The sequence below is a fragment of the Phoca vitulina genome, unplaced genomic scaffold (assembly GCF_004348235.1).
Source record: "Phoca vitulina isolate PV1807 unplaced genomic scaffold, GSC_HSeal_1.0 scaffold10, whole genome shotgun sequence".
Lineage (NCBI taxonomy): Eukaryota > Metazoa > Chordata > Mammalia > Carnivora > Phocidae > Phoca > Phoca vitulina.
Genome location: NW_022589713.1, coordinates 31,793,245 through 31,818,370, shown reverse-complemented (window position 1 = coordinate 31,818,370; position 25,126 = coordinate 31,793,245). Strand labels below are relative to the sequence as shown.

The 25,126-nt window shown below is 38.2% G+C and overlaps 1 protein-coding gene across 5 annotated transcripts in view; it reads left to right on the top strand.

Moving 5' to 3' along the window:
* ZNF385D (zinc finger protein 385D) overlaps positions 1 to 25,126 on the top strand; it is an 886,773-nt gene that overhangs the window by 665,047 nt on the left and 196,600 nt on the right. For all 5 annotated transcript variants that reach the window (XM_032408786.1, XM_032408787.1, XM_032408790.1 and 2 more), the window contains one exon: positions 2,790 to 2,932. In XM_032408786.1, the coding sequence (XP_032264677.1) occupies positions 2,790 to 2,932 (143 nt within the window). The remainder of the gene's footprint in view (positions 1 to 2,789; positions 2,933 to 25,126) is intronic.

The window sequence follows — 25,126 nt, the reverse complement described above, 5'->3', positions numbered from 1 at the left end:
TGAGCTGTGAGGCAGTCGCAACAGAGGCCTCAGTCTATCCTAGATCTTATGAGGAGGTCTAGAGCAGAAGTACAGGTTCAGAGTCATCCTGCCTTGAGGCATAAAGAAGAAGCCACGACACCCCTGTTACCAATCAGTCACTGCACGCTGGAAGACTTTGACCTGGGCTGAGGCAGCACCCTCTGGCCCAAGGCAATGTGTGTGCAGATTCTCAGTGTGAGTTATCAGCTACCAGCTCTTCCCAGCTCTGCCAGGAGCTGGGGAAGGGGGCGGTGGAAGCACACTGCAGCACCTACTACACCTGTATTTGCACAGCTAGTAGCCAAAATGTGTGTAGTCACACATGTGCTCCGCTCTCCAACCGTCTTTTTGGTTTACCTCTTCAAACAGCTAAGAAGAGATGGGCTCAAATAATTTGCCTAGGTTCCCCAAATTTTATGACTCTTCCTTGATATTTTTGCATCCTTATTAAGGAAAACCCAGTGGCAACATTGAGAGAAGGTCTTTAGCTGCATGTATAAGTTAAATGAAATGCATATCTCGGAGGAAGAGAGGTGGGACTTAACTTTATCAAGCAGTCAATCAACTTTGTGCCTCTCATTGTGTTGGATAAAATAAATAAGCTTGAGCTATCTTTTTAACATTTTTGGTCATCCTGAACCAGAGGGGGACTTATAAATGAAATAATTACAGAATATGTTCCTGCTGAATTGCATTCTTTTAATTACAAGAATGGAACATTTCAATGGAAGCTACATTAACAACCAAAGAGTTTTCCAACTTATTTTTTCTTCATAATATTATGTTAGCCCTTACTTGATTTCTGATATTTTAGACTCAAACAAGGTAATGGATATATATGAACACCTTTTGCAAAGAGTGATGTGTGACACAGATAAAAATAATATAAAATTATTCATTAAAGCTCACTATTATTTGTGCTCACGTTAAACTATATCATTGATTTCCACCCAGACATATTTTACTTTGAGTTTTCTAAAGACATACTGACCAAAAACTTGTTTTGTTTCTTTAACTTTTTATCAAAAGAAATTTTTAGTAATACTAAACTCAAGACAAAACTATGACCAAAGTTTTATGGATGCTCTCTCTAAGAAAGTTTAGACACCCACACTCAATATACTGACAGGTGGACAATAAAACACATTTATGGTGTGCTCTGGTGAATGTAGACTTGTTATTTTTTGCTTTTATCTATGCTTGCTTTAATATCTGTCCTCTATTTTCTGACTTGTACTACTTTTTATTTTAATTGGTTTGCTGATTCAAACTTGTTGCCGTTGGCCTTGCTGTTGTTAAGGAATGTTTTAAAAGGGAAGTGAAAAGAGTGGTAAAAATACTGGTTTTGTTAATTTGGCTCCAGCTGATTTTATACCTGGAAATAGGAGAGTTAATGGGTTTTTTGTATGGTTAATTACATCTTGTGCTGATGGCTTCTGTTGTAGGCATTAAGTCACCCACCTTGTTAACCGATCTACTGGTCTAGTAGGGTTAGATTTGCCATTGGGGAATCATTTTTAGAATGTTTACCTTGTGTTCAGATAACTGATTGAAGGCAGGATGATGGTTGTGTCCAGTTGACCAGAGAAGTGATTGTGAGATTTTTAAAGATTATTCCTATGGGTCTCACTCTACTTTGTTTTGAAAACAAAATGGCAGGCAAGTGAGTGGCACAGACATGAGCCTCTCTTCTCTCTTCTGCCTCTTAGGGTTCTTTTCCATGAGAAAGGAAAAATCCCACTGTGCTTTTTTTCCTAATGCTTCTTGGATTTTCACCAGCAGGTTTTTACAGTCTGTTGCTTGCCTCTCAGATTAGAAGAATGCTGGCATATTTTAACGGTTTCCTAGGATTCAAACAGCCTTTAATTAAGAGCAAATTGATGTTTTGGAATGTTACCAAAATATGGGAGACTGAACACTGAGATGGGCTTCTTTCCTTCCAGCTTCTGAGTGCATGGAGCCCTATAATGGGGAGTGGGGGAGAAGGGTGGGGGTGCTCCGTTGCAAACAGCTGGTTGCCTACTAGTATGCAAAGGGTGTCTTTGTTGGCATAATATTCCCACTGCTTGCTCATTGGTGGCCTTCTAAATTCCACCTACTCACAACTGGGAAGGAGGTAGGTAGTCATAGAATGCTCAAAGCTGCCAGGGTGCTGAACAGTTCAGGGACTGCTTGGTTTGTAGCTGGGTTCACTTGTTTTAATCCTCCAGTTGCCAGGGCAGTAACATATGGCTGCCTGTATTTGTGGTTAAGTTTCTTTTCCATGCCAAGTTCATGTCTTCTTGCTGCCAGAGTTTTGGATGTGGTGGAAAAGAGCAGTTCTGTAAAGTAATCACTTAGACTCGATGCATATTCTGAGTAGAAGTTCGTTTTCAAAGAGGGATGAGAGTGCAACGGAGGGAGGGGTTTTCCTTTTGAATCAAGGGATCTTAGTGAAAGAGTTGTTGCTGATCCAATCCAGAGCTGTAGGCCAGAAAGGAAGGATAGATGGTAGAGTATGAAATGTTGGAAATGGTAACTGTTACTTACACAACTGTACAGTTACTATCTGAGGAGGGAAAGGGAGCAGCTTAACTAGCTCCCTCTGCCTAATGGCAGATCCGCTCATTGACCACTTCCTAGCTGAGGCCACTACACTCCCTGTCTTGTTTTTTCCAGTGACCCACAAAGCTGGCCTTTTGGGCTCAAAAGACACCTTGATGGTTTTTTGTTTTTGTTTTTAGCATGCACAATGTCGCTGATTGCTCCCTTTGCTCTCGTCTCTGCAGGTGGTACCTGCCAGAGCCCTGCTCTCCCAGCCCTGGTCCGTCCACCAGCCCCTCCTCTGCAACCTTCGCTGGATATCAAACCCTTTCTTCCCTTTCCTCTGGACACGGCAGCGGCAGTCAACCTCTTCCCCAATTTTAATGCGGTAAGTCCCCAGGTCACATTTGCATGTGGCCGAGTGGTAAGTGCCAGGAGTACTTTGTTGTTGTTGCTATTGTTGCTTTCCTTTTTTTGAAAGAAAGGATTATTTTAGTTTTTCAAATTAATGCTCATATAAAATGTTTTGTTAGTTCTCAGAGGAGAGTCTGCTGCAGGGTCCTTTCAATACAGTAGTTGAGGTCAGAGAGTTCCTTTTTTATAGCTGAGCCTTTGGGACTTGTTATGAACAATAAATTCATTTGGCCGCAAAGTTGTAACCTTGGTGCAGAATAGAAAAGGAAGTTGACCCAATAGAAATAAGAGTAGTCCTGATGTGCCAGGGGTAAGTTGGTCACTACCTCCATTTTGCTGTTATCATTTATTCCATGGATGGTCTGAAAGCTACAAGGTAGCTGGTTGTCTGGTTATATAAGGTCCCCAGAGCCAGGCTCCTTCAAGGGAAAATGAAAAGAGATTTAATCCAACTGGGTTGGTCTTGAGTTCATGTCTCCCATTTAGAGTCTTTCTGGGTAATACTAATGATTCCATTATTTTGTTGGAATCATTAAAACTTAATGAATTTATTAAAGAGAACATTAGAATTCAAGTAAGTGTCTAAAAACTTGAACGAGTTTCTTCTGAGTCCTACACTTTAATTTTCAAATCTGTTGCTTCTTTTCTAATTTAATAAAGAGGACCCCGATAAGCACAATAGTGATGCATTCCATTTGCAGAGCACTTTTTTCCCCCTTAACTTAAAGCAACTCAGCATTCTGGTGGTAGGAGGGTTTCTTTTGTTTGTTTTACTTTTTTTGTCTTGTTTTGTTTTCCCTTCTTACCGTGTCACAGTTGCTCAGGTTAGGTCTTTCTTAAATTACTTTGTTTTTTGGGCTTTGTTAATGGCCTTCTCAGCACAAGTTCAATTACTTGCTTCTATTTTCACTCTTAGCATATCTTTGTAAGTTGACAGATTCCTCATATTCATCATCATCTCTTTTGGTACAGGCAGTGAAAGTATTCTTATGATGAAAATAGAAATAAGGGTTGAAAAGGTTAGAAACCCATGACTATTTTTTTCCTAATATCATCTGATTCAGATTTCAGCAGTTTGTCATAATGGAGGTCTGAGCTTATCAATGACAGGGTGTGTCAACACAACCAGAGCAAAGAGGATTAAGATGGTAGGTCACTGAATGCCCAGTGATCTAAATAATACAGATTTCTTATTGCAACATCTTGCTTCCATGATGGATTTTTTAAAATCTTCCCACAGTTAGATCATTCTCTTTCAGGAGATGGAAGTGGGTCTTATTTTCTTTAATAATACTTCATCCTGGGGACTCTGGTCATTCCAGGGACATGGTCCAATTATATGCTAGTCCTCGCTAAAGGGCAAGGGAGAATCAGAATGATCACGTTGCTCTTTTAGGGGTGAGGGGTTTTCCATGGGAATCTTATTTTGAAATTGATGGAGCATAAATGGAGGAGCATTAAGATCACGTTTCCAAAGTAAAGATTTCTAATCCTAGGCATTTCAATAAGTGTAGAGAAAAAATTGCTCAGCATCAAACTCTCTGATTTTTAAATGACCACACTAAAGTCCCATGGGTTCCCTTTCTCTGCTGTTCAGTTAAGTGGCTTCCTGGCACAGTCTTGCTTCCCAGACGCCCAGAGATGATCCATCAAGGTGCATTACCTGGCCTCTAAGACCACTTGGCATCCTGTCAGTTAGGTCTCATGTCAGCTTTAGAACAGTTGAGGTGAAATTCCTGGAAGGCTGTAAAAAGCTGAGTTTTAAAATTTCGGTTTGCCATTTGAGAAACATTAAAAGCAATATTAATTTGATTGATGAATATTGTTTGTCATAAAAAACAAAGATGAGTGATTGGCTGAGCTATTTGACACTCAGCAAGTTTCTTTATCCTCTTTGCTACTATTTACCCTTCTTTAAAATAAAGGGAGTGGACCTAATAATCTCTTCCTTTGGGGTTTATTTCATTCATATATTTGCGCTTTTGTGGGCCAAGGCAGCATTGTGTGATGGTCAAGCTGGATCCTGTAACTAGACTGACTGTTCGAATCTCAAAGTTGCTGCTTATCATCAATATGACCTCGGGCAAGTGACATAACTCCCATGTATCTCAGTATCTTCATCTATAAAATGGGACTAATAATTAACCTACTTCTTAGGCATGTGGTAATGCTTGTGTGTGCTGAATAATGTAAAAGGCGAAAGATTTATGCGTTTTGAAGAGAAACCGGAGTATGTGTGCTGAATAACGTAAAACAGCACTCAACACATAGCAAGCACTATTTGAGTGATAGCCATTATGTTCATGCATAGGCTGTGAACTCTTCTTTTTTTTTTTTTTTTTTGAATGTGGCAGTTCATTGACTGATAGCAGAAGTTTGACTTGATTCTTTTTCCTCTATGATGGATTTTGACTTCTGTTTGTATTTGTTCCATTTAAATAAAGAGACCCTCTGTTGCTACACATAATTGTTATTTCCTTTCAGTGCTAGTCAAGCTGCGACAACCAAGGATTAAGCCACTCCTTGTTTCTTACTGAGGGGGGAATGGTGGTAAAGCCCATAATCAGGTGACTTTGGACTCAGAGTTAGAGTATAGAGTGTTTCTTTAAGTAATAGCCTGACTTCTTGATTTTATAGCAGGTGTGAATCTCAATCCACGAATTCAGGGTGTATGAAACATAATTTTTTATTGCTGTAAATTGATTTTATTTCTGATTCAAAAGACCATTTTACGGTGAAGGGAAATGCAATTTAATTCTGTTTCAGGGTGTGCTGAGATTGTAGAATCTAACAGGCTATCCATCCAACTCTTGGTGGGACACTCCTCTGTTCATTAAGTTATTTACCTACAAAGGCATTCATAGATGGTCAGCACCTGTTTAGCATGGCTATTTAAGTCCCCAGCTCCCAACTTTAGACACACAAACTTTGCGAGGCTGTTGGTGGTCCCTTCTGCCTAGATGTGCCAAACTGCTCTTATCTCTTTGCCAAGAAAATGATGAACCATCTGCCACCGAACAACCTTCCTGCATCAGACCTTTTTGAAGCAAGTTCATGACAATCACAGACTGACTGCCTGTTATATCTCTCCACTGAGGCTTTGTGTATGGAATCATCTGTCACTTGGGGGTAGGGTGGGGCAGAATGGTGAAAGGAAAAAAAATGAAATACAATCATGGAAACATAAATGGATATCCCTGATTATTATCCTTCTACAAGAGCATAAGCCACTAGGTTTGGATGTAAGTCAAGTAGAATAATGAAACATCTGTAAAAACATGCATAGTTAGAAGGGAAAGGAAAACAGGTGGAGAATCTGAGCTTGGATATGGATATAAAAGAGGACATTTGATAAAACATTAGGATCCCTCAGTCTACTCAAAGTCAATTTTTTAAAGATTAGCAACAGAAACTGTTCTCTTGACCTAAGGATGTTGTATCCTGGTTGTTTTGGTAGCTTTCAGACAAGAGAAAGCTTTCCTTGAATTCCTCATGTACCCCCTACCCTGCCCCTCAATCTTTTAAGACATTGGAGTTTCAGTGCTTAGGACCATTCTGATCCCATTCTGCATCAGCATTTCTTGAAAGGAACCAATCCTGGAAGTAGGTAGATGATGTTTAGGAAAGAAATATTAGGAAGTGGTATGAATATGGCCCATTCAATCAATTGCTCTTAATTAAACATCACTATGTGGCAGGAATAGTGATAATAAAAATTATATTCTGATGTCTGCCCTGAAATAATTCAATTTATAAGGGAAGCTGAACAAATAAATATTTGTAAATATGGGTGGCTTTTATGAAGAAAGATGTATAGGATAGAATGGCAGGTTGGGGACAAGAGTGGAAGGCTGTGTGGTTGGCTTAGTTGGGGGTTGGTGAGAAAAATAGAAACTATTCTAGGCATGTAAACAGGAAGGCCTTAATATAAGGATTTAGGTGCTTACAAAGTCTTTGGAGGTGCTGGGCAGGCAAACAAAGGTCAGAGAAGGCTATTGTTGGCTCTCAATTTTTGTGCTTACTTTCATGGAATCAGGAAGTTGCAGAAATACAAGATGCTCAGTAATCCCAGTTACTTTCATCCAAATCCCATGAAATGCCTCTCTTTATGGGATCCATGCCTGAATACTGCTGGCAGAGACCCATGGGAATGTAACCCTAGGGCTTCCAGTCCTTGTGATGTAAGGAAGAGCACAGAAGAGGGAAGGCGGTGCTGAGTTGCCAATAGATGACATGATGGCAGAATGGAAAGGTTTATGCATAATCAGAAAACCTGAGCATGTTTGCAACCATGGACAAGAGGCTAAATCCTTTGGAGCCTCAGTGTCCTGTTCTGTAAAATGAGAATGAATAAATTTCTCTTAGGTTTGTGATGGGAGGGATAGCTGAATTTTAAAATGCTGGAGATTGAAGCTGAGAAGTAGCTTGGGTTACTTAGGATATTGTTTAGAATGGGAGCTGATCATCAAAAAATGCCTATACTCCTTGACAATTTTCTCCTTGGGTCTCAGAGTTGCCCCTTTGTTTTTCATTTCTCTAACATATTTTCTTCATATCCTCATCAGTAGTTATAACAATAATGAACCTTCAAAATTTTGCTGAAAATGTGCAGCTTTGGGGGAATGTGTTCATGGGGACTGCCTGTATGGCTGACCGTATGCCCCACCCCTTCCATGGTTATGTTTCCTGTTGGCATAAAGGTTAAATGAGTAAACTGACCTAATCACCTGCATATACCAGATTCTCAGTAAATATTGAGGTCTTCCTCCTTCCAGGAGAAGCATGAAAAAGAACAAGATCACAAAGAGGGCCCAAAGGCAGAAAGATAGGCAAATAAAGAGAGTAACTATTTGCTTTCAGTTAGCCTAGGCTAATACCCCCCTCCCTTTTTTTTAAGTTTATTTATTTTTAGTAATCTCTACACCCAACATGGGGCTCAAAGTCATGACACCAAGATCAAGAGTTACATGCTTTTCTGACTGAGGCATCCAGGTCCCCCATATTCTTTAACATTCAAAAAAATAAATCAATGTAGAAATGTTGACTCTGTGTTACTCCTCTCTATGAGATGATTTCATTAGGGGAGAGGAAGCCAATGGGGGAGACAGAGTTGGGGAAAGAGATACTGAGAAAGATCAGATCTTAGCATCCAACTCTACTCTAATTCCTCCTTTTTCTCAGAAAACAAGAGTTACCCTAGACACTTGAGTGTGGTGTTAGTTTCAGTTCAGAAGTGTTATCAGTTGTGTGGAGGGGGACAGGAAGGTAAAATTTATGTGATTTATAGCAGCACTTCTCATACTTTATGGTGCATGTGAATCACTGGGGGAATCATGTTAAAATGCAGGTTCTTATTTAGTAGTTCAGGTTTGGGACCTCAGATTTTGAACATCTGTGGGTATTGGGAGGGGAAGCAGGGGAATGTTTAAATACACTGGACAATTCTCACACTCCTGGAGCCTATTTCTTTATTCATTCAACAAAAGTTTATTGAGGACTGACCATGTGCCAGGCCCTTCAGAATCAGCAGTAAATCTAACAGGCTAAATTTCTGTCATTGTGGAACTTACTTTTTAATGTTTGTGTGGTGGGGTGTTAGGGAAGTTTGAAGTATTGGAAGCTATAGCTCTATGTCAAGCATAATCCTTCTGTGGTTGTGTTTCATCTCCCAGAAATATTGTGAGCCTCGCTTGTAGGGTGACCCTGTGCAGGACTTTGGCTACAGCTGTCATTTATTAAATGCTTATTATGTGCCAGGTGTCTGACACTATCACCTGCCTCCCAACTGGTTAAAAGCAAAAATTATCTATGGAGCTTTAAAGCTTTTCTGTGTGTCACAGTTCCAAAATTGTTAGTGAGAAAAACACATGACTGAGTTTTTTTATTCACTTATTCATTCAATAATTTATTCATTCTACAAACTTTTGAGTCCCATGAAATAATTCTATATATTGAGACATGGGCCTCTTGAAAATAATAGCTCCATCAAAGATGCCTTTTTTTTTATTATGTTATGTTAGTCACCATACATTACATCATTAGTTTTTGATGTAGTGTTCCATGATTCATTGTTTGTGCATAACACCCAGTGCTCCATGCAGAACGTGCCCTCCTTAATACCCATCACCAGGCTAACCCATCCCCCTTCCCCCTCCCCTCTAGAACCCTCAGTTTGTTTCCTGGAGTCCATAGTCTCTCACAGTTCATCTCCCCCTCTGATTCTACCCCCCCCTTAAGTTTTCCCTTCCTTCTCCTAATGTCCTCCATGCCATTCCTTATGTTCCACATATAAGTGAAACCATATGACAGTTGTCTTTCTCTGTTTGGCTTATTTCACTTAGCATAATCTCCTCCAGTTCTATCCATGTCGATACAAATGGTGGGTATTCATCCTTTCTGATGGCTGAGTAATATTCCGTTGTATATATGGACCACATCTTCTTTATCCATTCATCTGTTGAAGGGCATCTCGGCTCCTTCCACAGTTTGGCTATTGTGGACATTGCTGCTATGAACATTGGGGTGCATGTGGCCCTTCTTTTCACTATATCTGTATCTTTGGAGTAAATACCCAGTAGTGCAATTGATCAAAAACCTCCCAAAAAACAAGAGTCCAATGCCTGATGGATTTCCAGGGGAGTTCTACCAAATAGTCAAAGAAGAAATAATACCTATTCTCCTGAAGCTGTTTGAAAAATTGAAACAGAAGGAAAAATTCCAAACTCATTCTATGAGGCCAACATTACCTTGATCCCAAAACCAGACAAAGACACAATCAAAAAGGAGAATTACAGACCAATATCCCTGATGAATATGGATGCCAAAATTCTAAACAAGATCCTAGCTAATAGGATCCAACAGTACATTAAAAGGATTATCCATCACAACCAGGTGGGATTTATCCCTGAGATGCAAGGGTGGTTCAACGTTCGCAAATCAATCAATGTGATAGAACACATTAATAAGAGAAGAGACAAGAACCATACGCCCCTCTCAATTGATAGAGAAAAAGCATTTGACAAAGGCGTCTTTTATAAAGATAACCCAAATAAATGTAATGGAGAATATGAGGAAGAAGATGTAATTAATCTCTTCTGCATTTATTTGCTTATTGGACATTTATTAAGCACTGACTATATGTCTGACACTATAGCAGATAATAGAAATACAAAAAGAAGAAGGAAGAGGAAGAAGAAGGAGGAAGAGGAGAGGAGGAGGAGAAAGAGGAGAAAGAAGAAGCAAAAGGGGTGAGGGGGAGGTGAAAGGAGGACTTGTCCTTGTATTTATCATTATTGAAATAAGTTGATTAGTCACTTCCTAAAACACTCTTCTACCAGCTACTGTGTTAATGTAGTGTTAAAACACTGCATTAGAGAGTAAGATTCAGGCAAGCAACAACCCTGTCTATATAGTTTGCTTCATTTGTTGAAAAAATGGGGTGGAGTAGTTAAATCATTCTATAAAGGGCTCTGTCGGGCGCCTGGGTGGCTCAGTTGGTTAAGCGACTGCCTTCGGCTCAGGTCATGATCCTGGAGTCCCGGGATCGAGTCCCGCATCGGGCTCCCTGCTCGGCGGGGAGTCTGCTTCTCCCTCTGACCCTCCTCCCTCTCATGCTCTCTGTCTCTCATTCTCTCTCTCAAATAAATAAATAAAATCTTTAAAAAAAAAAAAAAAAAGGGCTCTGTAATCAAATGCTTAAATAAAGTCCCATGAAAGTAAATGCTCCCTGAGTTCAAGGGAAGGTCAGGTCACTTGGAGGTGGCCAAGGAAAGCTATATGGTAAAGGTTAAGGTTTAATTTGGGAACTGAGATCAGTTCCGTATTTATCTTTTTTGGTAAAGTAACCATAGCACAGAACTTGGAACAGTGCAAAGACTCAAAACACAATTCTAGAATGAATGAGTGGAGGATAGATGGATGCATGGATAGAGAGAGAGAGAGAGAGAGAGAGAGAGAGATGACAGGGAAAATGCATGATAGATAATAGAAGAGAAATAGCCATTATAGTTGTGCCATAAGAAACATAATTGACGGAAATGTCTCAATAATTTAAAAAATCTAAGTACTCACTGTTTTCATACATTAGATTATTTCCATCTAACCAAAGTTATTAATTTAAGCAATTATTAGGGAACATAAGCAAGCATAGCATCGAACCATCCCCTTAATTTACATCCATAATTTTATGTTGGCTCATGCGTTTATTTACTCTGGTTATATAAAAGAACAGTGATGTTAAAATCACAGTGGTTATTTATAGAAAGTCCTCTAAAATCAGTATTTTATAATATTCATCAACTATTTCATGTGAACCCAGAAGGATTTTAACATAAAATATTGGTGAGGCACTTTATGACGCTAGAAGGACAGCATTACATGTGTGTACCCTATATTCTACAGCTGTAGCTTAAATATGCACTTACAATATCATAATAGGTGAAGGACAAAAATACAGAACCTAAATGGGAAATGTCAGGTTCAAGTTCTTGTTATCTTCAGATATATACCCTTCAAGATTTCCTCCATCTTTAAAATGGAAATACTACCATGTTTATTGGCGCACTGGGTCTCCTTTCCTTTCAAAACCTATTCTTGACTCTTGCTTTCCTCTGAGGTTCTGTGTCTTGTTAACTGCTCCAGCTGTGGAGATGCCTCCCATCCCTCAGCCAGTGTGGGATGTTAGAGAAACAACAGTTCAGCACACGTGCACTTGTGTGTTTAAAGAGATACTAATTAAATCCAGTTTATACGTTGTAACTGCTCTTACTAAATGTGTACAGTTGCTGGTGTCTCTAAAACATGGAGGCAGCCAGCTGGAAATTTTGGGTAGAAAAAAATAAGACTGTCTTTCTTAGTCACGACTGTAGAGGGTGTGGAAATTTTTCAGGTGAAAAATGCCATAATAAATATAATATTGATTGCTAAGTTTCTTGTCCTTTGAAGCCAGAGGTAGCAGATCACTAGCTGGTTCTGTGCATTAAGTGTGTCATATTTGTATAGCAAAAGCCTCTTAAGAAACATCTGCTTATGAAGTCTTCTTTCATTATGTGTTTTCACACTGAAACAAATACATAAGCTTGTTTGCCGAACCCCAGAGCTTCCTGTGAAGTCAAAAGCTGTAAAAGTCAGGCCTACCTATTATAAAGACTCCAAAACACAAAATGACTTAAATATAGAATAGCTCGGCTTGAAAGTAAAAGGCTAATAAACAAATGCACAACACACGAATGTTTTTTTCTATTTTAACACTTGTTTACTCTTTGAGCAGGTAACACATGTTTCTGTGATTAAAATGTAAAAAGAACAGCAAAAATGTTTCCCTTACTGTTCTTCCCTTGCCACTCAGTTCTCCTCTCTTAACTGACCATCAGGGTGGTCAGTGACTCTTCTATCTCTCTGTCCAGAGATAGATGTATGTCTGAATATGTTTCTTTCATTAAAGGTTGTGGCATAATACACATCATACACTTATTTTCCCTTATCAGTTAATCTAATCATAATGAGCTGAAACTGCTTTTGCAGAGAATATATTTGACCTATTTCCTAGTTTCTTACTAGGAATTTCTTACCAACTATTTGATACTGGGGAAAAGAGGAGGACCCAGATAAGAGCCTGTCGAAACTCAGAGTTTATAGGATTTAGCAGCTCTTTTGGAGATCCCCACACCATACTTAGATATAGACATTGTAGAAATGAAATACACTTTTTGGAGTTAATTTGTTTCTACTCCAACTCACTTATTTTACAGATAAGCCTATAATAATTGAGAGAATTCCAGTTTCTTGGCTAGTAAGTGGCAGACATGAGAAAAAACCCGGGACTCATGTCTTCTGTTTCATGAGGATGCTAATCATTGAATCATAATGTTATGGATTGAATTGTGTGCCCCCCCCCCCCAAATTCATAACCCATAGTGCCTTTGAATGTGATCTTATTTGGAAATAGGGTCATTGAAGGTGTAATTAGTTAAGATCATTAGAGTGAGCCCTAACCCATTATGACTGGTTATTCTTATAAGGGGAAATTTGGACACAGAGACACACATAGAGGGAAGGCGATGTGAAGAGACACATGGAAAACACCATCAGCAAACCAGGAAGACAAGTCTAGAATAGACCCTTCCCTTACAGCCCAGAGAAGGAATCGACCTTTTTGACACTTTGATTTTGGACTTCTAGCCTCCAGAACTGTGAGGCAATACATTTCTGTTGTTTAAGCCACCCAATTTGTAGTACTTTGTTATGGTAGCCCTAACAAGAAAAGATTTTTAGAACCATCTGATCTACCACTCCCCCAAACCCCACCAGAATCCATACTACAGTGTTTCAGACAACTTGTAATCCAGCTTCTTATTCACTATCTGCAGTGAGTGTAAATAAGTCTACCCCTGGGGGGAGAGAGACCCTACACCATAGGTCACCTATTCTATAAGGAAGTTTTCCTTATGGAGCTAGTTCAGGCTCCCTGGAACTCCTAAAAACAAAGGAAAAATATAACACACAATATATTGCATTTTTATAAAAAATATGTATTGATCATGAACTGAGTGACAAGGGCTCTCAAGGAAAGCAATTTTACATCCACCTTTAAAAAAAGAATCTAATTTCATAAGAGTCTTGTGTGTTATAACTATTACCTGAATAACATAGGTAAGGAAACTCGTAGGTGAGAGAGTAAATAATTTGCCCCAAATCACACAAATAGTGATCACCAAATCATGTCTAGATTTAGGTTGAGTGATCCAGGTTCAGTGCAATTTCATTTATAACAAAGCTAACTGATCTCGTGTCTGAAAACAGTTGTAGTTTCTTTAATCAGCTATCAGAGCCTTAGTTCTCTATTAGTTAATTAATTGAGTAATCTGTAATTCCTTGGAAGACTTAACTCCAAGACAGTAAGCTGAATAATATTCTGGCATGATTGGACAAGTATGGAAAAGAACATTTGGATCATAAGTGGGGGCTGTATATTATGTCACCCTCACAAGCATTTATATTGTAGATGGGCAATCATTGTTAGGGGGATAAATAACTTTAAATGGCAATAAATTAAAAAAAAATTCCACTCCTACTCTAGCAACAGTTTAGGTTTCTTAAGACTCAAGACCCATGTACACACATAAGGAAAAAAAAATACTAAACTTAGAATTTAAAAGGTTTAAGTTCTATTGTGAAACTCTAAGTCCAGATTTTCTCATTTGTGGAACTAGAATAATCATGTTGACCTCATATGAGTGTCAAAAGGTGTTAAAGATTGAAAGTAATATAGAAATAGTAGGTATTAAGGAAGTTATTGAATCAGAGGTTCTGGTGTTGGGACCCTAATGAGCATTATTTATAATCTCCCCAAAGTGATTCCTTTGCCCCTTAAATGTTGAGAGTCAGTATATTCCACCCTGTGGTCAAAATCGGTGGGGAAATCCATCTTTACAGCTCAGTACAAGTGTAAAAATAACCTCCTCAGACAATCTTTTGAGGAAAGTTGTCTCTTCACTCGTCCCCTTCAACACAAACGTAAAGAACAATGTGAATGCTATTTCTCATTACTCTTAGTCAAAGGAATGAGAACTTTTTGCCAGCAAGACAGTTCGGTTTCGTGACCCAGGGCTTCTTAAAGTGTGGTTCTCAGAGCCATACTGGTCCAAAAACTGTTGACAGGTCTGTGATAGGTACAGAAATAGAGAGTGAGCAGCATTTGGAAGTTTTTATAGCACCATAGAGCAATTTTACATCTGTTGAAGCCAATAAAGAATTGTGATTTAATTTGGTATGTTTTTTCATTTTATTTTTTCGGGTAATTCATTTTATTATATTTTATAAGAGTTTTGGCCTGTGATTGTTGCGGGGGATAGCTGGTCCTTCAGCAGAGAGAATTGAGAAGCACTGCTCTGCTCTTATTGTTAAGGACTTGAGTTTCATCTCTACATAGAAAGTGATGGGGACTTCAAAGTCATTATTTAGATAATTCGAACGATGAATTGAGAAAGCCACAAATACAATTTCACCCAAATTCCCTTAGTGCTATCCAATTTCCCTTATCCTGGTGAGGTGTGGCAATGGTAAATGGCTCTCTCTGAAACTCATAAATCAGGACAGTACCAGAGAGTCAAAAGTAAGATAATATGCATTTCCCCTTTCTCTGAAGCTTAACCCCTTATGGCACATTTTATCTTGAGTTTGGGCGAATATGAAAGAGGTAGAGTTAGCAGTTAATTCTTGAGCTTCCTTTCTCGAACATTCTAAAATGGAATTTATTTCAAGGACCTTGCTGAGGGATTTTAAGGGACTAAAGAAAAAAAGAAAAAAAAAAGAAAGAAGAAAGAACTTTAAGTGACTATATATGGAGATAAGAAACTAACTTTATTACTTTGATTTCTAAATCCAAATTATTGTTTTAAGAGGAGAAACTAGAATAAATGATACTCTAGTAGTACGGTAGGCTGGAGACATTTTTAAAGCATTTTTTTCAAAGGAAATCACACAGAAAAAACAATCAGTTTTACCAAAACATCCTTGTGCTCTTTAGAACATCTGTGCATACCTACTGTTTTAGTACTTCTGTGACTTTCGTCACCTGCTACATTGAAAAGCAACAGTTCCTGCTTTCCTAGGAACTTGTGATAGGAAGTATCTAATAGAGAGGTAATCAGCACTTTCTGGCACTTTCTACATTACAGAATTTATATAACCAAATAGATAGTGCTTATGTGTGATGGTCTCTGTGGGGAGACTGGCCTTTTTTCCCCACCCAGATAACCTTACTTGTTCTTTAACTTAAAAAAAAAAAAGTCAGAAAATAGTAACTTGGTTTTGAGACTCAACTTAATTAGCTCTTAGACTATTTATCAGGTCCTATTGGCATACTCTGGTTTTGAGATCCTAATTTGGAATGAAGGCAGAGAGAGAAAAATAGAATGATTTTGAGCTTAGAATTTGTTTTTAATTCTACTTATCTAAAATCATAGTAAAACATCTAGAATTTTGAGTAAGGAAAAAATATATATATACACACATGTATATGGGTATCTATGTTTATATGCATATATACGCGCTTCTTACTGGGGATCATGGTTTAAAACACTGAATCTAAGTATGAGAAAAACTCTTCCATATGTGTGTCAAGAGGCTTAATTCAATGATGTCCATTGCAGCAATGTTTTATTAGCCAAGAGACACAAACAAACAAAACAACTGCATGACAACCAATATGATTATCAATAGGAAAATGGATAAACATTGAGATCTATTTAATAAATGTATCTTAAGAGATGTTTGAAATAAAAGAGTTGTTTTTACATGGAAATATCATAGAAGCAAAAGGTGGGCCAGGAAGGAAACACAACTTGCACAGTGTGTACAGAACTATAGAATATATGTGTATATGCATATTTTTAAATCACATGGCAATGAGAGAGAGAAAGAAAGATGATTTATGGCATATAACAATATGGACTGGAAGAACACACATCAAATCCTTATTTGCAGAGGATTCTAAGGAATGAGAAGGAGACAATAGGACTGGTGAGGGCAACAAAGGAGACTTCAACATGTCTATGATGTTCAGGTTGTGTTGTTTAAAAAAAATAATAAATTCTGTAACAAAGGCAAAGAGTTGTTAATAATTAGCTTTTCATTCTAGGTGATCAGTACATGGTTATTTATAATGTTCTATGTATTTTATGTATTAAAAATCTTTTCAAATTTTGTTAGTTGCAAATGTCTTTGGCAAAATACTTTATTGCAACTTATACTACCTATAATATATGATTAGTTTAGGGCTTAGCTGGTATTAATACTTAGATGTGCTGGCTTCAGACACAAGTCTCTATTTTCTGATCAACATGTTCTCAAGTCTGAGATTTCTATATCACACTTATGATTAGTCTTGCTCAAAGGCTTCTACTAGAACTATTTAGATTAATACCCAAGTAGGAAGGTTAACATATTGCTTCTTGTAACTTTCTACTATTTATTTTATTATTTTTATTTTATTTTATTTTTATTTATTTATTTATTTATTTATTTATTTATTTTTAAGATTTTATTTATTTGACAGAGAGAGACACAGCGAGAGAGGGAACACAAGCAAGTGGAGTGGGAGAGGGAGAAGCAGGCCTCCTGCGGAGCAGGGAGCCCGATGTGGAGCTCGATCCCAGGACCCTGGGACCATGACCTGAGCTGAAGGCAGATGCTTAATGACTGAGCCACCCAGCGCCCCTATTTTATTATTTTTAAAGATTTTATTTATTTGAGAGAGTGAGAGAGAGAGCAGAAGCCGGGGGGAGGGACAGAGGGAGAGGGAGAAGCAGGTTCCCCACTGAGCAGGGAGCCTGATGTGGGGCTCAATGTGGGGCTCAACGTAGGACTCGATCCCAGGACACTGGGATCATGACCTGATCTGAAAGCAGGCACGTAACTGACTGAGCCACCCAGGCGCCCCTTAACTTTCTACTATTTAGATGAGATTGCACTATCAGAGAATGTATTGACCAAGCTTGACAACTTACTCCTAAAATCCAATTCAAATTTACTTATTAAAAACATTATCATGTAAGGGCGCCTGGGTGGCTCAGTTGGTTAAGCGACTGCCTTCAGCTCAGGTCATGATCCTGGAGTCCCTGGATCGAGTCCCGCATCGGGCTCCCTGCTCGGCGGGGAGTCTGCTTCTCCCTCTGACCCTCCCCCTTCTCATGTACTCACTCTCTTTCATTCTCAAATAAATAAATAAAATCTTAAAAAAAAAAAAAAAAACATTATCATGTAAGCACTTGCATATTCATTGAGGTCTAAGAGGTTAGGAAAATTTTGGAGTCTTGTTATTAATATCAATTGTAATGGAATTTGATTGAAATGGTGCTCTGCCTTACGTCGGATTTCATAGTATAGGAAGGACGGTATTTTAGAGTCTTTGGCAAATTAATATCACCATTCAAACACTGCCCTTTGATTATTTCTCAGAAGTGGTCAACTTTTGGGCCACCCAGCAAATTTCAAATGTCAAGTTGATGCTTAACTTTCTGTTGAAAGGTGTGTATTTTCAAGGAATGGCTGTAGTTTTTTGATAACCACTGGGTTCTGAGTATTAGAAAAACTTTCATTTTAGAGGTAAGTATCATTGAACCCACTATAACATGTTTATAAAACTCCTGAATGAGGTTAAAAAGTCCAATTTAAATTTAAAGTTGTTAGTACTTTCAATTTACCATGTAAATACCATTATTCAACATAGTTTTAATAATAACTTGTAGGTACCTCTCCCCATCACCCCCCCCCCAAAAAATCCAGACTGCTGTGCTTACTAACCCAAATGAAACCATAGAACCATTTCTTCCACACAATAGAATTAAGTGATCACAGATATACTATGTGGTACACCTGATGAATACACTCAATTTTAGCTGAATGAAAATAACATGAGCTAAAATATAAATGAGATAATATTTTATAGGCCTTTAGCCCCAGAATTTTTCACTTTTTTACTTTGTAAAAAGATTTAAATTGTTAAGATAATTGTAAGAGCCTGAAAAACATATTTCTGTCAAAAATAAAAATATAGGGATGCCTGGGTGGCTCAGGCCATGATCCCAGGATCCTGGGATCGAGTCCTGCATGGGGCTCCCTGCTCAGCGGGGAGCCTGCTTCTCCCTCTGCCTGCAGCTCCTCCCGCTGGTGCTCTCTCTCTCTCTCTCTGACAAATAAGTAAATAAAATCTTTAAAAAAATAATGAAAATAAAAATATAAATGCTAACATACTCCTTAAAAAGGAAAACAACCCACATCAACAACATCAACAAACTTTGAACCAATTGACTACTTAACTTTAACTTAAGTTTGCGTGATGTATTCAAAGCCAACGCAGTCTTCTCAGGAACTGTCCATGAGGCCACAATGAGGAGGCAAGACTCCCTGCCTTGTGTTACACTAGTTAATTTCTAACTTCATTGAAATGTTTTGGGAATCTGTGAGAGTCGAACATGAAGAACCAGAGAGCCCATGTTGCTCTCAGAATTCTTTTGAAAGCATGAGATACATGGCATGTGTTATTTTAAGTAGTGTATCATTTGCAGATACCTGCAAGCTGTTCGAAGGATTTTTAAAAATTGATGTTTTAAAGACTTCCATGACTAAATAAAGAAAAATAAATGAATGCAGCCACTCCTTTCTTTTTTTTTTCTTAAAGATTTAATATTTTAGAGGGAGAGGGTACTAGTGGGGGAGGGGCAGAAGGAGAGGGGGAGAGAGAATCCCAAGCAGACTCCCCGCCGAGCACAGAGCCTGATGCAGGGCTGGATCCCAGGATCCTGAGGTCACAACCTGAACCGAAATCAAGAGTCCGATGCTAAACCAACTGAGCCACCCCGGCGTCCCTCACCACTTCTTTCCTATCTAAGTATTTTGCTGCCTGTCCTGTTTTTAACTGGTTAAGGAGACTATTATAGTAGTTGGCAGGGAAAGGGGTGTTAGCTTTACTCTTAATGGAGCCAAATAAATCTAAAAGAACATCTGGGAAAAAAAAATAAATAATCACCACAGGAGCAAAGAAAAATGTTCCAAGTTGAATGCTGGCTCCTGAAATCGTTCCAAAGATTTAAAGTTGACAAAAGTTGAAATTTGTTTATATTTAATATACGGTTCCACAGGTTTGGGGGATGTTGATTACATATGCAGTTCTTCATATTCCACATTTATTTTGGCCACCTTTCCTACATTTTCAGTTTTTGAAATACTAGGACTCCAGGATGCTTGCCTTCTCATCACTTCTTTTGATCTTCTTGCCAACTTTAATGTTTGACTGTAAATATGGTAATTAGTTCTGCAATTACTATCTAATTCCGTATTTAGTACATTGCCCTTCTTCAATCGAAGCTGTTTGCTTTCTTTCCATGGGTGGTCAGTGGCCATTATTTTTAACTGACATTGGCAACTTCTCTTTTTGAGTAGCTAAAGTGGAAAGAATAAATGGCTCTAGATTTCTCCCCATGTCCTGAGGATATCTGTATTAGTTTCTTCTTTTCCTTATTTTTTTAAGAATGACATAAACAAAAATCTTACGGATATCAGATGCTCTAAAAAACACTTGTTAAAAATCTGTATTTTATCTCTACCCGTTTTAAAAATTGTCTTTCTGTGGAGCATTGATGTTTAAAGACCTGCCTTAAGGAATTCTGCTACTAAAATCATGAATGCATGTTTCATAATTGTGAACTTTGTTCGCATAAATTTTGACTCTTGATAATGTGAATATTAAGTAAGTTAATTTTGGGAAATAAAAGAAACATATGTAAATACATAAATGTGTTTATCAGCTCGATTGCTAGCAGACAGTATTGAACCACAACATATTTGAGCCAGTAGGAAATGAACAGAAACTGAAAACTTTGACAATAGTTAGTTTTATTTAATTGAACTGATAGGTGTTCAGGACATAAGGGTTCTGTTGTTAATTTAAATTTTAAGATATAAAATATCACATTATTGCCATAGAAATGGGCATTATTTGCTTGTTGGAATTAACATATTTCATGGTACCCTTCAAGAGCATGGCAACTTCCTATTTCTCTGCAACCTTTTACTCATTCATTAATTCAGTAAATACTCTGTTACTGTCAGGTTTCTAATTTGGGAGATACAACAATGACCAAGATCCAGTTCTTTCCTTCAAGGAACGTAGTCTTAATCCAGAGAAACTGAATAAATTTTATTTTAATTCATGAATCAATAAGCATTTATTATGTGACTAATATGGATCTGTATCATACCAGACACTCTCAGAGACGCAAGTAATAGACAATTCATAAATGTTTGTAGAATGTTGTAGAATAAATGAAGAATAAAGCTCCATAATTTAGCCGAGGAGGCAGGCACAAGAAATCAACATATTTTAAATAATTTAAGTTGCAAATTCAATACTACTAATTTGACAGATTGATTCCCTTTAATGAGCTGGCTCTTATTTGAACAAAGTCAAAGAATTGAAAAAAAATAAATTCTATCCTATCTCATAGTTTTTTTAGCTAACTTGCATTTATTATAAGAGAGCTATATCCAGTTTTGCATTTGATACAAATTAATTAAATTTGGTCTTTGAGTTATTTAAAGCATTCAATAAAAGACACTGGAGTTCTAAATATTTTCTGGATCTGAGCAGTTGCTTTGCCAAGATTGCTCCTTGTATAAATGGAAACCCTCATGAAATGGGTTTCTTTCATTATATTCTCAGAAAGGACATTTAGTGTCATTTTTGGTAAGATAGCTTTCTTTTTTTTTTTTTAATTTTTTAATTGTTATGTTAATCACCATACATTACATCATTAGTTTTAGATATAGTGTTCCATGATTCATTGTTTGTGCATAACACCCAGTGCTCCATGCAGAACATGCCCTCTTTAATACCCATCACCAGGCTAACCCATCCTCCCACCCCCCTCCCCTCTAGAACCCTCAGTTTGTTTTTCAGAGTCCATCGTCTCTCATGGTTCGTCTCCCCCTCCGATTTCCCCCCTTCATTCTTCTCCTCTTGCTATCTTCCTCTTTTTTTCTTTCTTAACATATATTGCATTATTTGTTTCAGAGGTACAGATCTGAGATTCAACAGTCTTGCACAATTCACAGTACTTACCAGAGCACATACCCTCCCCAGTTTCTATCAACCAGTCACCCCATCCCTCCCACCCCACCCCCCACTCCAGCAACCCTCAGTTTGTTTCCTGAGATTAAGAATTCCACATATCAGTGAGGTCATATGATACATGTCTTTCTCTGTTTATTTCTCTCAGCATAATACCCATCAGTTCCATCCACGTCGTTGCAAATGGCAAGATTTCATTCCTTTTGATGGCTGCATAATATTCCATTGTGTATATATACCACTTCTTCTTTATCCATTCATGTGTCGATGGAAATCTTGGCTCTTCCCACAGTTTGGCTATTGTGGATATTGCTGCTATAAACATCGGGGTGCACGTACCCCTTCGGATCCCTACATTTGTATTTTTGGGGTAAATACCCAGTAGTGCAATTGCTGGATCGTATGGTAGCTCTATTTTCAACTTTTTGAGGAACCTCCATACTGTTTTCCAGAGTGGCTGCACCAGCTTGCATTCCCACCAACAGCGTAGGAGGGTTCCCCTTTCTCCACATCCCCGCCAACATCTGTCATTTCCTGACTTGTTAATTTTAGCCATTCTGACTGGTGTGAGGTGGTATCTCATTGAGGTTTTGACTTGTATTTCCCTGATGCCAAGCGATGTTGAGCACTTTTTCATGTGTCTGTTGGCCATTTGAATGTCTTCTTTGGAAAAATGTCTGTTCATGTCTTCTGCCCATTTCTTGATTGGATTCTTTGTTCTTTGGGTGTTGAGTTTGATGAGTTCTTTATAGATTTTGGATACTAGCCCTTTATCTGATATGTCATTTGCAAATATCTTCTCCCATTCTGTCGGTTGTCTTTTGGTTTTGTTGATTGTTTCTTTTGCTGTGCAAAAGCTTTTTATCTTGATGAAGTCCCAATAGTTCATTTTTGTCCTTGCTTCCCTTGCCTTTGGCGATGTTTCTAGGAAGAAGTTGCTGCGGCTGAGGTCGAAGAGGTTGCTGCCTGTGTTCTCCTTTAGGATTTTGATGGACTCCTGTCTCACATTTAGGTCTTTCAACCATTTTGAGTCTATTTTTGTGTGTGGTGTAAGGAAACGGTCCAGTTTCATTTTTCTACATGTGGCTGTCCAATTTTCCCAACACCATTTGTTGAAGACACTGTCTTTTTTCCATTGGACATTCTTTCCTGCTTTGTCAAAGATGAGTTGACCATAGAGTTGAGGGTCCATTTCTGGGCTCTCTGTTCTGTTCCATTGATCTATGTGTCTGTTTTTGTGCCAGTACCACACTGTCTTGATGATGACAGCTTTGTAATAGAGCTGGAAGTCTGGAATTGTGATGCCACCAGCTTTGCTAACCCATCCTCCCACCCCCTCTGGCTATTCCTCTGGCTATTCGGGGTCTTTTCTGGTTCCATACAAATTTTAGGATTATTTGTTCCATTTCTTTGAAAAAAGTGGATGGTATTTTGATGGGGATTGCATTGAATGTGTAGATTGCTCTAGGTAGCATTGACATCTTCACAATATTTGTTCTTCCAATCCATGAGCATGGAACGTTTTTTCATTTCTTTGTGTCTTCTTCAATTTCTTTCATGAGTATTTTATAGTTTTCTGAGTACAGATCCTTTGCCTCTTTGGTTAGATTTATTCCTAGGTATCTTATGGTTTTGGGTGCAATTGTAAGTGGGATCGACTCCTTAATTTCTCTTTCTTCTGTCTTGTTGTTGGTGTATAGGAATGCCACTGATTTCTGTGCATTGATTTTATATCCTGCCACTTGACTAAATTCCTGTATGAGTTCTAGCAGTTTTTGGGTGGAGTCTTTTGGGTTTTCCACATCAAGTATCATATCATCTGCAAAGAGTGAGAGTTTGACTTCTTCTTTGCCAATTTGGATGCCTTTTATTTCTTTTTGTTGTCTGATTGCTGTGGCTAGGACTTCTAATACTATGTTGAATAGCAGTGGTGATAGTGGACATCCCTGATGCGTTCCTGACCTTAGGGGGAAAGCTCTCAGTTTTTCCCCATTGAGAATGATATTCGCTGTAGGTTTTTCATAGATGGCTTTTATGATATTGAGGTATGTACCCTCTATCCCTATACTCTGAAGGGTTTTGATCAAGAAAGGATGCTGTACTTTGTCAAATGCCTTTTCTGCATCTATTGAGAGGATCATATGATTCTTGTTCTTTCTTTTGTTAATGTATTGTATCACGTTGATTGATTTGCCAATGTTGAACCAACCTTGCAGCCCAGGGATAAATCCCACTTGGTCGTGGTGAATAATCCTTTTAATGTACTGTTGGATCCTATTGGCTAGTATTTTGGTGAGAATTTTTGCATCCATGTTCATCAGGGATATTGGTCTGTAATTCTTCTATTGGATGGGGTCTTTGTCTGGTTTGGGGATCAAGGTAATGGTGGCCTCATAAAATGAGTTTGGAAGTTTTCCTTCCATTTCTATTTTTTGGAACAGTTTCAGAAGAATGGGTATTAATTCTTCTTTCAATGTTTGGTAGAATTCCCCTGGGAAGCCATCTGGCCCTGGGATTTTGTTTGTTGGAAGATTTTTGATGACTGCTTCAATTTCCTTCGTGGTTATAGGTCTGTTCAGGTTTTCTATTTCTTCCTGGTTCAGTTTTGGTAGTTGATACATCTCTAGGAATGCATCCATTTCATCCAGGTTATCTAATTTGCTGGCATAGAGTTGCTCATAATATGTTCTTATAATTGTTTGTATTTCTTTGGTGTTGGTTGTGATCTCTCCTCTTTCATTCATGATTTTGTTGATTTGGGTCCTTTCTCTTTTCTTTTTGATAAGTCTGGCCAGGGGTTTTTTAATCTTGTTAATTCTGTCAAAGAACCAGCTCCTAGTTTCATTGATCTGTTCTACTGTTCTTTTAGTTTCTATTGCATTGATTTCTGCTCTGATCTTTATTATTTCTCTTCTCCTGCTGGGTTTAGGCTTTATTTGCTGTTCTTTCTCCAGCTCCTTTAGGTGTAGGGTTAGGTTGTGTCCTTGAGACCTTTCTTGTTTCTTGAGAAAGGCTTGTATTGCTATATACTTTCCTCTTAGGACTGCCTTTGCTGCATCCCAAAGGTTTTGAATAGTTGTGTTTTCATTTTCATTTGTTTCCATGAATTTTTTTAATTCTTCTTTAACTTCCTGGTTGACCCATTCATTCTTCAGTAGGATGCTCTTTAGCCTCCATGTATTTGAGTTCTTTCCGACTTTCCTCTTGTGATTGAGTTCTAGTTTCAAAGCATTGTGGTCTGAAAATAGGCAGGGAATGATCCCAATCTTTTGGTACCAGTTGAGACCTGATTTGTGACCTAGGATGTGATCTATTCTGGAGAATGTTCCATGGGCACTAGAGAAGAATGTGTATCCTGTTGCTTTGGGATGGAATGTTCTGAATATGTCTGTGAAGTCCATTTGGTCCAGTGTGTCATTTAAAGTCTTTATTTCCTTGTTGATCTTGTGCTTAGATGATCTTTCCATTTCAGTGAGGGGCATGTTAAAGTCCCCCATATTATTGTATTGTTGTCGATGTGTTTCTTTGCTTTTGTTATTA